Source organism: Apostichopus japonicus, chromosome 15 (assembly GCF_037975245.1).
Source record: "Apostichopus japonicus isolate 1M-3 chromosome 15, ASM3797524v1, whole genome shotgun sequence".
Taxonomy (NCBI): domain Eukaryota; kingdom Metazoa; phylum Echinodermata; class Holothuroidea; order Aspidochirotida; family Stichopodidae; genus Apostichopus; species Apostichopus japonicus.
Genome location: NC_092575.1, coordinates 11,576,299 through 11,591,037, shown reverse-complemented (window position 1 = coordinate 11,591,037; position 14,739 = coordinate 11,576,299). Strand labels below are relative to the sequence as shown.

Genomic DNA, 14,739 nt, shown 5'->3' with positions numbered 1-14,739 from the left:
CCCATATTGCTTCCCCCATATACCCACAAACCAACCCCCCTGCCCCACTCACTCCATCCCAATCCCCTAAAAAATAACTTTTGCTTTGAGACTGCTCATAACGATTGCAAATATAGGAGAGAAACTGATGGTTGATGAATATTGCATCAACCTCCCAACACCCATATGTAATGTTCGGCCCCCTTGTGTAACCCATGCTGAACTTTACTCCGCAATTCCATAGTATATTACTATCGTATGGAAATATGATGCGCTGGAGTTATGGGTGTGTATGGGGGGGGGGGATTAGAGAACGTCTGCCAACCTAACCTCTCCCAACTGTTATTCATAAACGTTTAGTATGTTATTGAGATGCTTTTTAGCAAATATCTTGAAGATGACTCGACCTCCTTTATAGATGATATATCTATAACCGCTTCGAAATGTACAGCCTAGTTAGTTAAGTAACAAAATTATGTCAATTATAAATCAAGATGTGAAAACTGACTTTCTGATTATAAAAGTTTGTTTATTTACAATTATATCGGCTTTGACAGAATCTGGTAAAATTTATATCAGATTGTTCGATCACACGGGGTTATGTGAAAATTGCATTTTTTGCGTTGAGTTCTAAACATCCTGTCAGAAACAGATTGATAGGTTACTGTAAAATAGGGTCTGATAACAATTTAATGCGTGACATCAGTCAGTGAAACGTCGGGCAGATTGCAACGAGACGGTAATATTAACAAAGTTTTACCCATTCAAACAGTAAAAAAAAAAACCCATTACATTCGTTATACATATATAATGTGCGTGTGTGTGTGTATGTGTGTGTGCGTGTATGTATGTGTGTATGTATGTATTGAAATTGTAATAAACGAAACGAAACATATGTCCATTCTAGGTATTCTGAGATTCTGGTTAGCTCTGGCACTTTGCTCCAACGAATTTGTTTTTTTTTTGTATCTGGCAATCGTTATTCAATCGTTATTATACAATATGGATTCCCTGATGTAGCTCTTCAGACCCGTTTCTGTGGGAAATGTGTCTTCATCTTGCTCTCGTAAGAAGAATTTACGAGGTGCATGTCACAAAACGCTGCTATGATACGTCATAAATGCATACTTGTGATAGTTGCATAGAATTGTGGTGTGGATCATAATTTTGCAAAGCGAACAGAGGGGGGTATTTCTCTTTAAACACGAATGATCTGTAGGAACTGAACCAAACCATTTCGATAGTCTAAACATAATTTGCCATCTCTGCATTTTAGTATGCTTATAAACAATCATTTAAGTATATATGTCGGGTGGTTACACTAGTTAGGTGACAATCCATTAAGCTTATAGGTTGCATTTCAGAAATAGTTTGAAATATAGTCGACGCAAACCCATTCAAAGCTCTACGGAAGTAATGCTTAAATCTAGAAAGATTGTTACAAAAAATTACCAGAGAATGTACCTTATTTCTCAAAGTCAACATCAACACTCCAACATTCCAATTATATCTAAAACGACCTGACGATAACACGTATACTTTAAAATATGAGATCAAAGATCAGACGATAACGGAAATAACACATAATTCTGATAGATAACTATACAGACATGCAAGGAAGAATTGAAAGTATCTCCAACTAGTAAACGAGTCACTAAAGTCCAAACTGGCCTCCAGAGCGAAACAAACGTTTTAAACTTTCCTTAAGTCGGTTCCTTTTTCTTCTTTCTGCTAGCGTTTATAGCCTGCCTTAGTGTCATAACAAACGCTTCTCGGCCTTTTGGCTAAGATCATGTGTAGTATCTGTTCCCTTTCTGGGGGAATGGCGATGCACACCCGACGATGGTCACACAGTCACAGTCCTGATGCAAGGGGACTGGGGTTGAGAGCGGATCAGTCGTTCGGTAGTTTGGTTTTCATGCCCAGGTTCTTTCTAGAGTGACATTTCTGAATAGTACCACCACGTCCAATTCCGTTAATTATTGTCAGACATTTTATTAAAAGAAAATGTTTGACAATTAACGGAATTGAACGTTAGACGATTAGAAATACAACTGAGTAAAACTAGTAAAGCGTTCAATCACAATATCTGATATGCTTGTTAAATCGTTATTAGTTTCAAGATTTGCTATACCTTCCTTAAAACTTCAAATAAGATTATGAACTCCGTCAACTTACTAACTCTATTTTAATATAATAATGTAATATTGATCAAATATGTCCTAAAAGAACACGTACTGCTGGCGTGTGCATCAAATCTATTCAGACGTTTATCATCAATATGTTTTTTGGGGTCAAATCTGAGAAAAAAACCCACAAATTTCTTCTATTCAGTATAAATATATCCAGTAGCCATCAGAAAACCGAAGACGACCATCCAAATTTGTATTTTTGATGTACCTAAAATGAATCCTATAATGCTAACTGGTTAATAGTAACCTTATTGCGAGAGAAAACGTCCGTGAACGGGGGTGGGGGTTGTAGGTGATATATCTTATATGGGAGGAGTTCCAATGGGAGGGTGCCTAGGATGCAAAATGGTGCTAAATGTTGCAACTTTTGAATCAATGTTGAAGCTTTACAACTGTTTAGGTTGTGCCGCACACGTATGTTGTATATATTTGTACTGTACATTTTATAATATTCCGTCTGCCGGTGTGTGTGTTGGGGGGGGGGGGTTGAGGGTTGGGCTGAGCTCCCCTTTGTTGTTTTTCTGGGGAAGGGGAGAAAGACCCCCGCCCGAAGTATATGGTGGCGCCCTTCTCTGCTAAAATACAGAGATATATGGGAGATATCAGTACCGAATGCGAAAGCAATTGCAAGCGAACACAGGATCTTTAAAAAAGTTTCCTTCAGGACATCAAGTTACCAGTAACATGGATGTGTCTTCGACTTATGCATAATTACATTCCATTTTGCATGTAAATTATGACCTCTACTTTCTTTTCTGCCTTCCTCCTCTCCCCACCCCCACCCACCTTGCACGTTTGTTTTCTATCACTGACTTAAATCTTCTCTTTCATTTTAATTTTCAGGATTGGTCAGGATTGTTTTACTCGATTCAGACAACTTCCGTCAGAAGATGGTGAATGCGAACAAACTCAACAACGGAATCCCTGTAACACACCCTGCTAGTTAGGTTACTCAGGGTTAATCACGGAATCTCTGTAACACACCCTGCTAGTTAGGTTACTCAGGGTTAATCACGGAATCCCTGTAACACACCCTCTAGTGAGGTTACTTCAGTGTTAATCACTGAATCCCTGTAACGCACCTGCTAATTACGTAACTTCAGGGTTAATTAAGGAATCCCTGTAACACACCCTGCTATTAAGGTTACTTTAGGTTTATCAAGGAATCAATGTAACACACCCTGCTAGTTATAGGTTACTCTAGGTCAATCACGGCGTTCTTGTAACTCACCCTGCTAGTGATGTACATTATTATTTTCATTATCGAAAATTTCTCATTCTGGGCGAGAAGAGGGAATAACTTTTGTCGCTCGTTTGGCGCATATCACTCATACCTAGTCTAAGGAGGGATGAGGGGTGCTGGAGTATTTTGTTGTGTAGCTTATCAATGGAATGCGCTTGGTTTAGTTCACTATATACGCTGCTAACGGAATACCTAACGGTAATGTCTTGTGTATTTACATCAACATACTTTTCATTGCCAAAGTGCACACTGTAAACATGTAAGTCTGACGTGAAACGGCCAAATCGATGGACAAAAAATAAGTTAATAAATAAATAGAAAGAATACTCACCTATTCTCTATGTTTCATGTGAAAACTTTCCTTTCGAATGTTGGTGAATTTTCGTAAGGAGGGAGTTTGGGAGGGGGGAGGGGGGGGGGGCGTGAACGAGGGGTGGAGAAATTCCGGTTGGAAATATCATTGAATAAAAGCAATGAAACGTTAGGAGGCGGTAGAGAGATGACAGAGAGGTGATTAGATCCTTTCATCGCTGTCCAATCGCATAATGCCATCGTACAAGCAAGGTGTGCATGACAAGCCGTCGGGGATAAAACAATTGCGTACTTTGCTTTCGACAACCTAGCTGCTTTGCCTAAGACGAGACCATCCACTAGTTGCAGTCACCATGGGCATGCTGCTTTGCATTATTGGCTTATACCCAAGATTTGGTGATGGCGCTATAACGGCTGATCACGAACCGACACAACTTGACTGTGGTTACGTAGAAATCATGAACAAAATAAAAATATTAAAATAAATTTTATTAGACAAAAGCAGAGAAATAAGATATGACTCATATTGACAAATAAAGAGTTCTTTGTTAGAAAATATATTATAATTTTCGGTCTCGTTGGGATGTTCGTCGGCAGTGGAATGTAAAGTACAAATTTAATACAATGTAAGGATGACGCTACATAAGTCCCAATTACACCGTCTCTTAATTCAAATGAAATGGAAATAACGACCAAGACAAATAAACAAGTTTATCTTCGAATATTTAACCTACACATCCGGTTATTGATTTCATAACCGTTTATGTTGAGTGGATACCATAACATATATATATATATATATATATATATATATATATATATATATATATATATATATATATATATATATATATATATATATATATATATATATATATATATATATATATATATATATATATATATATATATATATATGAAATGAATATGTAGCAAGTGGTATGACAGATATATATAATTCAATAAAGAATAACACACCAGAAAAATTCCACTTTTTCCCTTTTTTGGGAAGATCCGTGGTTCGATTCCTACCTTCGCATGACGAGTCCCCAATAAAGGACGAAACCGGTCGTGAAGTGGAATTTTTCTGGTGTGTTATTCTTTATTGAATTATATATATATATATATATATATATATATATATATATATATATATATATATATATATGTATACTTAAGATATTACATGACATATTTTACAAGATTTATACATATACATGTTTATAATGACAAAACATATTGACTTCATCAAAAGGTACCACAAACAGTTCTTCTTACTCACTGCATTTAGTGGAAAAAACAATTCAATGATAAAGTATTTCATGCGTTCTCCATGAATGTTATCACAAAAGATAAGTTATTAATAATGGCAAATACACCCATGCCGTTCTTTATATTTCTCCTTCTTTTAAATCTCGGGCTGTGGAATTCTCCCATTAAGAGCCCAGTTATCTCTCTTTTGCGAAAACGAAAGATATAATTTGGAAATTCGAATGAACCTTTGCACACCCCCACACCCCCACCCCCAAACACCTAACCCCAAACTCCAAATAAACTACAAAATTAGATAATCGAAAATTTGATTCTTATCTTTAGTCATAATTTCTATAGAGGATTGCTTGCTAATATTATAGGCTAGTTACTTATTAACCGATTGTAAATGTTGTTAGTATTTGTGTCGATGTATAATATGATTAACTACTAAACAAATTTAACCCAATAATTATTCAATCACATTGTATAGCTCCTTTCAAATTGTCAAGGCTGGGTTGTCTTCACTGTTGTTCTTATAATTATTCTCAGCATCAGATGATGTCTTGTTGACGCAGGTCTCCTCTCCTGCTTTGCCATGTTGTAAAGCCAATAATAATATAATAATCATGATGACAGACAATAAAATGACTGGGATGACACACACCCAGTTATTATGTCCTGTAATAAAAAGGAGAAATTGATGTTAAACACTACTAGCATCAATGTTGTCTGCTAATTATATTTACCAGCAATGAAGGTATACCCATGCAATGACCCACGAAAATCAGTTTCTAGATATACTCATCAATATGCATATGACGTTACCAGGAAAGGAAACACTTGAGTCACACTGTAACAAGAATCGTAGTTAGGTAAAATTGTACTTATAAATATCACGTAAAACTTTCATTTTTGATGTGAATATATGAAATATGGCAAAATCATCATCATGTTTAAACTTACCTCCAAACCTCTTCCTTATCCTATCCTCTGTTACAGCTGCAAGAAACAAATCGAAGAGATAGATATTATGTATGACGAACACGATTGATACACGCTTAGTATCTGAAAATGAAACCTTAGCTGAGAATATTGCTAATCCACAGAAACTTACATCCTACGCATGATTTGTGAGTTTCAACTTCCTTGAGTCGCCTGTAACTATTCTGAATGCAAAGAAAATCCTAACGTCATGGTTGTGGTAATATACCATTTTGCTCTCCATATGTAACTGTCCGTATCTGAAGACATCGTGTTAGATTTTCTGAAATAATTAAATTCGGTCATTCGGTCACAAGCTCCAATGGGGTGGTCTAATTTCAATTGACAGCTCCTTTGTCATCATCATACAGTAACAGTTTATCTCCTCATGAAGCCTATACATTGTATGAAGTCACCTGAAGTATGTTTCTGGAGATGCAGCGTAACGTCTGTCTTGTGTTGTCCAATAACCTCGTAGTTCACAGAGCAGGACGCTGTGACGTCATAAGCCTGCCATTCTTCGCCTGTCTCACTTTCATAACCCTGGTCAGTCGTTATTTCGTAGTAAGTAGTCAAGTATATGTTAAACAAAGACCCAATATTTCTCACTATTAACTGTGGTCGACTGAAAGTAATTCTGGAAGAGATATATTCATCGTGGATCCATTTCGGATACACGATTGGAAGAACGCCCTCTATTAAACATGTCAGATATCCACTGCTTGTTACATTAAATGTGCAATCCAATGGCTCTGAGCATCCAACGATAGAAGGTGTAGGATTGATTGGTGTAACTAATGAATAAAGAAATAAGAAGAGAAAATTATGAACGGTATAGTTCTTAACTTTGTTTTCCATTTTCAGATTATTATTTATTGGATTATTACTACGGATACGACGAAGATTGCAATATATATTCCAAACGTTCTACCTACCGATTGATTAGCATGATGAAGATAAAGATTTGTTCATTAGAAAGACAATATACCTCTATATCTTGAGATTGTAAGTCATGATATAGCTAGCTTTAGCAATACTATGACACTGTACTAATTAGTTAATATGAAGCAAGGATTTTTAATGAATAGTATTTATCTGTGAATTTGAGACCTTAATATCATGTTGCAGACCAATTAACGATTAGTTATGACGTTGTACCTCATATTGGGCCCGTCCGATAAGAGCCCCCTGAAAGGAAGTTAAAACCAGGATCATATTCGGAAATCAATATGAGAAAGAAACATGAAACAAAAGGTATTGCTTATAGTCGGTAGAACGCAAGTAGGGTATATTATACAAAAATTTAAAGATACTTTGAAAAAATAAAGGCACTCACCAACGGTCTTGATATTATGTTGCTGTACTTCCTCGACTTTACCATTGTTGTAGATACAAACATATTCACCTTCGTGTGTATATGAGAATTTTTTAATGAGCAACGATCCATCCTTATCAAGCTCGTAGCCAGGTTTCAATACATCTGATTTGCCTTCGTGGTAGTATCCAATAGTTTCGTGGTTTCTTTTCCATAATATGAACAAAGGATTCTCATTGGTGCAGACTAACCTGACGTCATCATATGCCCTATAATATGTCGGTTTCAACAGAGTAGTGATGTAGTCCTTACTCTCATCTTCGACCATTACAACTATTTGTCTTAATGGCTTAGCTGGAATATCTATTATAGAGTTACAGATGTAAACATATAGTCGGTCTGTCGAGTTAAGATTTACATTCGTTGATACGAATGCCTCGTACATGTTTCCATCAAAGGACTTAGAAGTATTAACTAATCGTGTACCGTTTGATGTGTTCCTTGTCCAGCTCAGTAACGTATGAGGTCCTGTATTTGTTTCCCGACACATGAAAAATGTCGGATCTTGCAGCTGCACCAAACAGAAGTTTCTCCCCTCGCAAATATCTACTGACAATACCGCTGTTTCGACGCTTGCTGTAGAATAAACGAAACCCTTAGAAAACCAGATTACGTAAACAAGTAAGGGTACCTGAAGTGTCGATAATGGCAGAATCTTACTCGAATGCACATTGAAACTGTTTTCAGTTCAATTTGTCGTTGAAGAAGATCCTGCTACAAACAACACATTAGAAACTATAACTTATACATTCCAACACAGGTCTATTTACTTTTTTTCTTTCTTAGAAAACTGGATTATACATGGTACATTATGTTACTGAGTTTAGTAGGTATTAACTCAGGACCGAATTTCTATGGCAGGTAAAAATAATCGCAGTTTACTGCTAGGGTTATTCTTGTAACTTTATATACAACACTGACTTACCATAAATAACGACTTCCTGATCTGTTGTTAATGTATGTATATTGGATACGATAACTATAGCACGGTATGTTCTTTCGTCGCTGAAAGTAGTATTCCTTATCAGCAGACCACCGTTATTGGTAATATCATATTTCCCAGCAGAGACTCCTGACCCCACCTTCCGGCCTCCTTCAAGACTTGCGATTGGTCGAGCATTACGTGACGTTGAATCGTACCAATAAACCCTTTGAGACTGAGGGAAGTAACAATTTATGAGTGCGTCGGATCCATGATGGACGTAAACAGTAGCAGGATAATCTGCGAAAAAAGAGTGAACAATGAGTAAGCTGTAACCTGCCCGAGCTTTCCGGTCACTTCGCCAAACAACCATTTCGCCCAACTGCCATTTCGCCCAACCAGCCTGGTCATTTCGCCTAACCAGCCTGGTCATTTCGCCCAACCTTTTTGGTCATTTCGCCCAACCTTTTTGGTCATTTCGCCCAACCATTTCTTACCTCATATTCAGTCAGAATAATTTTCCTTTTTTTATTTCACTAGTTCAATTTGATTTATTTTGGGTTATATTACTTCGTGGTAGGTAAATAAATTGAGGTCCGCTCGATATCGATCGGAGTCTGACCAGGCTGGTTGGGCGAAATGGTAAAGGTTGGGCGAAATGGTTGTTGGGCGAAGTGACCAGCTTCCGATTGGCTTGAGTCAGTACAATCACATTTTTTGCTCTATTATTTCCAAAGGTATGTTCCTCTGCAATCATACAACTTTTCATGTCATAGCTCGAGGAAGTTATTCTTACGTGTAAATCAGTATAAGCAAATTTGTATTTGCATTTTCTCTTTTATAATTGCTTTGCTGCTGTACCTAACCTTGAAGTAATTACAAGATCAACATTTTTCTTTCTCAAAATTAGGATAAAATGTTTCTATAAAAATGTTCTCTCTAAATGAATGGTACTAACATTACCTATAATGATAAATTCATGTTGATAATCATGTCCGTCTCTGTCGGTGTATATCAACGTATACAAAGATATATGATCTATTGTAACATTGTTGATAACCATGGCGCCATCTTCATCAATATCCAGGGTACCGATGTCGCGCCCAAATCCAAATCTATGCTCGTTATCTTGAAAGTGGAGTAGAATTGAGATGACGTATAAAATCTGACATACAAAAAGCAAGCCAAAATGTTAAAGAAGTTAAAAGATTCTCCAGCCAGAACATTTCATACTCAGAATGGCATATCTAGCCTTTCCTTTCAAAAGTTTTTTATATTAAATTTAAAACAAAAAGACTCATAGTTTCAAAACAACCCACAATCCCCAAATGAATAAGTAATTGTTCGCTCTTATGCTTGTTTATTAACTAGTTAAAACATGTCACAAACATATTACAAATGAGTGTAGCCATAGAGTACAGCATGGTGCGGTATTCACGACTTAGCTTAGCCCACAGCCCACTGCACTACTAGCAGTAACATAAGTAGGCCTACAGCCACGGTGTGTACATTTAGGAGAGTTACTGTATTTCCAATGCATCCAGTTATATATCTCGGTATCGTAATGTACTGCACTGTAAACCAGACCCATGTTCTGCACAACTTGCTAAGGTATAATACATATAAAGGTAATATTTTTCTATATATTGCTGTTGCATCGGGAATTTTATATAAACATTAAACTGAATTTGATATTTGTATATGAACCATACAAAGCAAATTCATGCATTTTTCATGTGGACAATATATATAATCCACCTAAAGCCATCTATATATATATATATATATATATATATATATATATATATATATATATATATATATATATATATATATATATATATATATATATATATATATATATATATATATATATATAGATATAAGCATGGGCGTCATCGGCGGGGACATGTCCCCGACATTCTGATGAGTGGGGGACACACTATCAAATGCCCCCACACATTTGGCAAAAGAGTGGTGTCGTGGCTCTATTTGGTTAGGGCTTACACATCTCAGGATTCATATCATCGAATATCCCTCAATATTGCTGAATGGAGAATTCCACCCAGATCTCGTGAGTTGGTACCCTGAGCTCTCCGACAATCTTAAGCTTAGTCTGCCTTTCTTTCGAGGCCAGTTCCAGTCATCGTCGGTTGAAGGGTATAGACAAATATTCAAGTCGATGAATCCAGCGGTACGGGCTATGTTTGGTGAAGTCGAAGTTCTCTTGCGGTTGCTCCTCGTCTCCTCCGCCAGTTCGACGGAAGCCGAGATCCTTTAGTGCTTCGAGGCGCATGGCTACGGAGCACCATGATTCAACATAGGCTGAACCATGTGATGGTGTGCTATATTTATTGCGAACGTCTAGCCCAGTTGAAGTTTGAGGAGTTAACAGAGAAGTTCGTTGGTTCCTCGGATTACAGACGCTGCATCTTTGGGCGATTCTAGTAGAAAACTAGTGCGCTCCGTCATTATCACAAGGGACAGCACTTCATAGCTACAGCCAAAGCTTGTACATAGTTGTTGTTTAGTTGTGGATGGTATTTCAAAGACGGTGTCCGTTCCCTTACATTGGGGAAATGAAATGAGGAGCATTTCCATGGCAGCGCATCCCATGTTACCTTGTTGTTGAGTGATACCGGAGTTTACTCCACAGTGAGAACACTGGGTACACGCAGGGACGTCGCTAGAGGGGGGGGGGGGTGGGGGTGTCTCACCCCAAACTATGTTAAACTGACGATAGTTGGAAAATTGGAGTGCGCCGACAGTCGGAATTTCCGACTGTCGCACTTAAGTTTATCTAGGCCTATTCATTTATTCCTGTGATTGTGCATGACCTAAAAATTGAAAAATTTCGGTCAAAATTGTCATATTTACCAGTTTTCCTTGCCACTTTGTGAAATTGTATCTCACGATTCTAATACTCCACCGTACAAAACGTATTATTTGGAATACTCCAAAAACAAATAGAACTACCGTCATAGGCGTATGAGCCCAATCTGATTTGGGGGGGGGGAGGGGGGGGGGGGGGGGTTGTAACGACTTTCCCGAAAAATAAAAACCAAATTTTTCGTTCAATGTGCATACCATATATGTTATATTATTAAATTATTAATAATGGCGTATAGGGATATGCACCATATTGTGGTATGACTCCCAGGACAGCAAGTCGAGAAACTCACATGCAGTCGCGGCGGATAGCTTCCTTCGCCTATATGTCCAAGGATATTTTGGGACATTGTTCCTATAGGCCAGGGGTGGGCAGCTTACGGCCCGGACATGTGGCCCGCCAGTGTTTTTTGGCGGCCCGTGAGATGTCTCAAGAAAAAGAGAAAAATCAATCTATTTTACATCATCACAAAAAACGAACTAGCTGCTTAGAATTTATCTGCACTAATGATGCTGTCAGGTAGGTTTATTATCACCATTAATTATCAACTGGACTGTACTGAACTTGACATTATGTTTTTTGTGAATACAGATTAGTACACACACCTATTGCTTGAACGTCTTCGGAATCAAAGGTTTGAAATCAACAGCAGGTCGTTGGTTAGGTGCGGTCCTGTCAATCGTTCACTCCTAAAATTTGACCCACCCCTGCTATAGGCCTATATCTGAGGTCCTGGGTTCATTCCTTGACCGACTTGGTGCAATATAATGTGCTCATTTCGAAGAAAATTTATTCACAGATTGTTAGTTGTCATGGGTTTGAACAAATGAGGGGTATTCTTCCCTGAAACATAGGGCAAAATAGGGCTGGGGGTTCCAGTTCGCCGCATCATTTGTCAACTTGCACTGGGTTCTAATGTTCATGTCAATTTGATTCACTAATAAAAGAAATAATCCACCAAAAATGAAGGTCGCATGAACTTTATTGCAGATTTCCTGAGTGACGAATATGTAATTTTCTCCCGAAATCACGCAACTAGATGGCTGTTATCCAGCCTGGCAAGTGCCATCTCGAGAGATCTGGCAGGTATTGAAATCTGAAATTTTCTTGGTACGCTGCGCGCTAACCGATGGTTGCGCTCCGCTTAGATAGTACTTACGGCCGGAATACTCGAATCGATTACGTCCCCCCCCCCCACGTTTCAAATCGGATTGACGCCCCTGTATATAAGGGTTCTACTTTGTTTACTTTATGAAACTTTATATGGACTAAACTTTATATAAAACTTTATATTACGTATGGCCAAAAATGTTTTAATATTTTTATATGTTGGATTTTATATCTGGCCCATATACGAATTATCTTAAGTTTGATGTGGAAGATATGAAGGGAATCCATATAAAAGTCATATCAAGTTCATATAATGTATGTAAAGATTCTACTTTATATCACCTTTATAAACATTTATATTGGAAATCACAAACTTTATTATTATATCTTACAACACCTATTATAAGGATATGGACGTGGAATGTTACTGATAGCCTATGTGTGGATTATTAATTCCTGAGGTTTTTGTTATATTTCACTAAAGGATGTGCTGATGAGGCATCTCACTATATATAAACAGCCGTTTCCTTCCTTGAGTAGGTTAGCAGTATTCCACGATCACGTTTTGATCAATTGATCTCGCTGTGTGGTAGTACACGAACTGTGATATATTGTGTGTAAGGCAAACCTGATAAATCACCGTTATTCACTAGACAAATGTAAACTGCCTGCCTAGTTTGATATATTTCAATCATTTAATTGCCTCGATTTGTCTCTTGATTGTTCTCACTTGTGTCAACGCACGCCTTTCCTTTTCCCTTTACCTTACCTATACATCCATACAGAGGGATATCAATTATTCTTTGAAAAATATACATTGTCAAGTTAAACACTTTTAAAGATTTAATGAACTCCTATTAGGCATTATAAACTATCACGATAATGCAATCATACAAATAGAAAGCTGAATTGAAAAAGTAAAAATGTATCGAATAATGTATAATTATATATAATTGTGTATTAATGGTTAATACTCGTGGAAATAACTCACTCGTACACATGTTGAAGGCTTACCTTGATTAGACATGATTAGTAAATTTCCTTCGACTGGGTTATCGTGGTAATATTTAACTTCGCTCCAACCTCCTTGTAGCCTGCAGTCAATTTTCCAACTACTGCCGATTCGTGCATTTTGGTGACTTGTACAGTCTGTCAAAACACTTTCAGTACCTAAAACGGTTGTGTTTGGAATTAAGATAAAATAGAGTATAGTATTTATCATCAAAATAGATTATTTTTGATAGAAATAGCATGTGTAAAAGTAAATTGGCCTGACGTTTCGATCCTAGCAGGATCTTCTGCAGAGGCTAAATTACATGTTTTGTCTTGCACTGGTCAAAGCTAAATGATATGTAAACGGCTCATCTAATAATTTTAAAACATATTGCATTGTGGCTTACAAAATTCGATTTGAAGCAAACGTTGAAGTATAATTTGTATAACCATTTAACCGATAAAATGTAAAAACTAACATTGCAATAATAGATACTTGCCTCAACCGAAATGATTACGAAACAAAAATCATGATTTACTCAAACACCAAGGTTAAAGGCAGATACGACATGTATCTCCAATACTTATAGTGAAGGTAAAACCTGTTGAACTCTATTAGTTCCAGGTTTAGTTAACTATTACTATTCAAAAAAAGAGAACTTCCCTCTTTGTCCCACCGTGTAGAATGCACATAGTGACGATTAACCATAGATGTTTTAAGACCGGCATCATGGACGATTGAAGGAAGTTGTAATCCTGTAGAACATGAGTGAAAGAACCAAAATCATTTAAACTTGGACTTACCTACTGTTTAATAAAGAGACGGTGATTTCGAGCGATTAACAATTACGCTTGACTCACAACATCTCAAAAATGAGTTGGTTCGCAATAGGCGATGTAAACGTTTACGATCCTGATGTGTTCCCTCCCTGTTGCTTACCTTAGTAATATGATAAATATATATATATATATATATATATATATATATATATATATATATATTATGTACATATATATTATGTATATATATATTTTATATATATATATATATTATATATATATATATATTTTATATATATAATATATATATATATATATATATATATATATATATATATATATATATATATATATATATATATATATATATATATATATACATAAATGATACAGTTGTTCACTACATATCATAGTAGATGTAAATGGTACCTTACAGCATAGCGTTCCAGAGACGTTACTAAAAAAATATATGAATAAAAAACAATCATTGAAAAAATCTTACGCATAGAGTATCATCGGACGGCAGCGTACTTGATAGTTTCTCCCTCACTTTCTTCCAAGGGGCAGAATTGTTATGTTACTCGTCTCTTATAGAAGGTTGAAGACTAATTAAGCACTTATTAAGTACGGAAGCTTAAAAGTGCCATCAACATAAGAAAAATTTGTCCCATCTTCTGATAAGTTGTCATTTAAACATTTTGCAGAAAA

At 36.6% G+C, this 14,739-nt stretch overlaps 2 protein-coding genes and 1 pseudogene across 7 annotated transcripts in view; 2 read left to right on the top strand and 1 right to left on the bottom strand.

Moving 5' to 3' along the window:
* Window positions 1-3,222, top strand: part of LOC139981512 (alkaline ceramidase 3-like) — a 35,926-nt gene extending 32,704 nt beyond the window's left edge. For all 6 annotated transcript variants that reach the window (XR_011797874.1, XR_011797877.1, XR_011797876.1 and 3 more), the window contains one exon: window positions 3,015-3,222. The gene's annotated coding sequence lies outside the window, so the exon portion shown is untranslated. The remainder of the gene's footprint in view (window positions 1-3,014) is intronic.
* The window catches only part of LOC139981501 (uncharacterized), a 135,357-nt gene extending 120,764 nt beyond the window's left edge, over window positions 1-14,593 (bottom strand). The window contains exons 1-2 of the mRNA XM_071993934.1: window positions 14,534-14,593; window positions 13,929-14,007 (exon numbers count right to left, since the gene is read on the bottom strand). Coding sequence (XP_071850035.1) covers window positions 13,929-13,983 — 55 coding nt within the window. The 5' untranslated portion in view covers window positions 13,984-14,007; window positions 14,534-14,593. The remainder of the gene's footprint in view (window positions 1-13,928; window positions 14,008-14,533) is intronic.
* LOC139981717 (U2 spliceosomal RNA) lies at window positions 1,744-1,820 on the top strand (annotated as a pseudogene).
* Window positions 14,594-14,739: the final 146 nt, after the last annotated feature.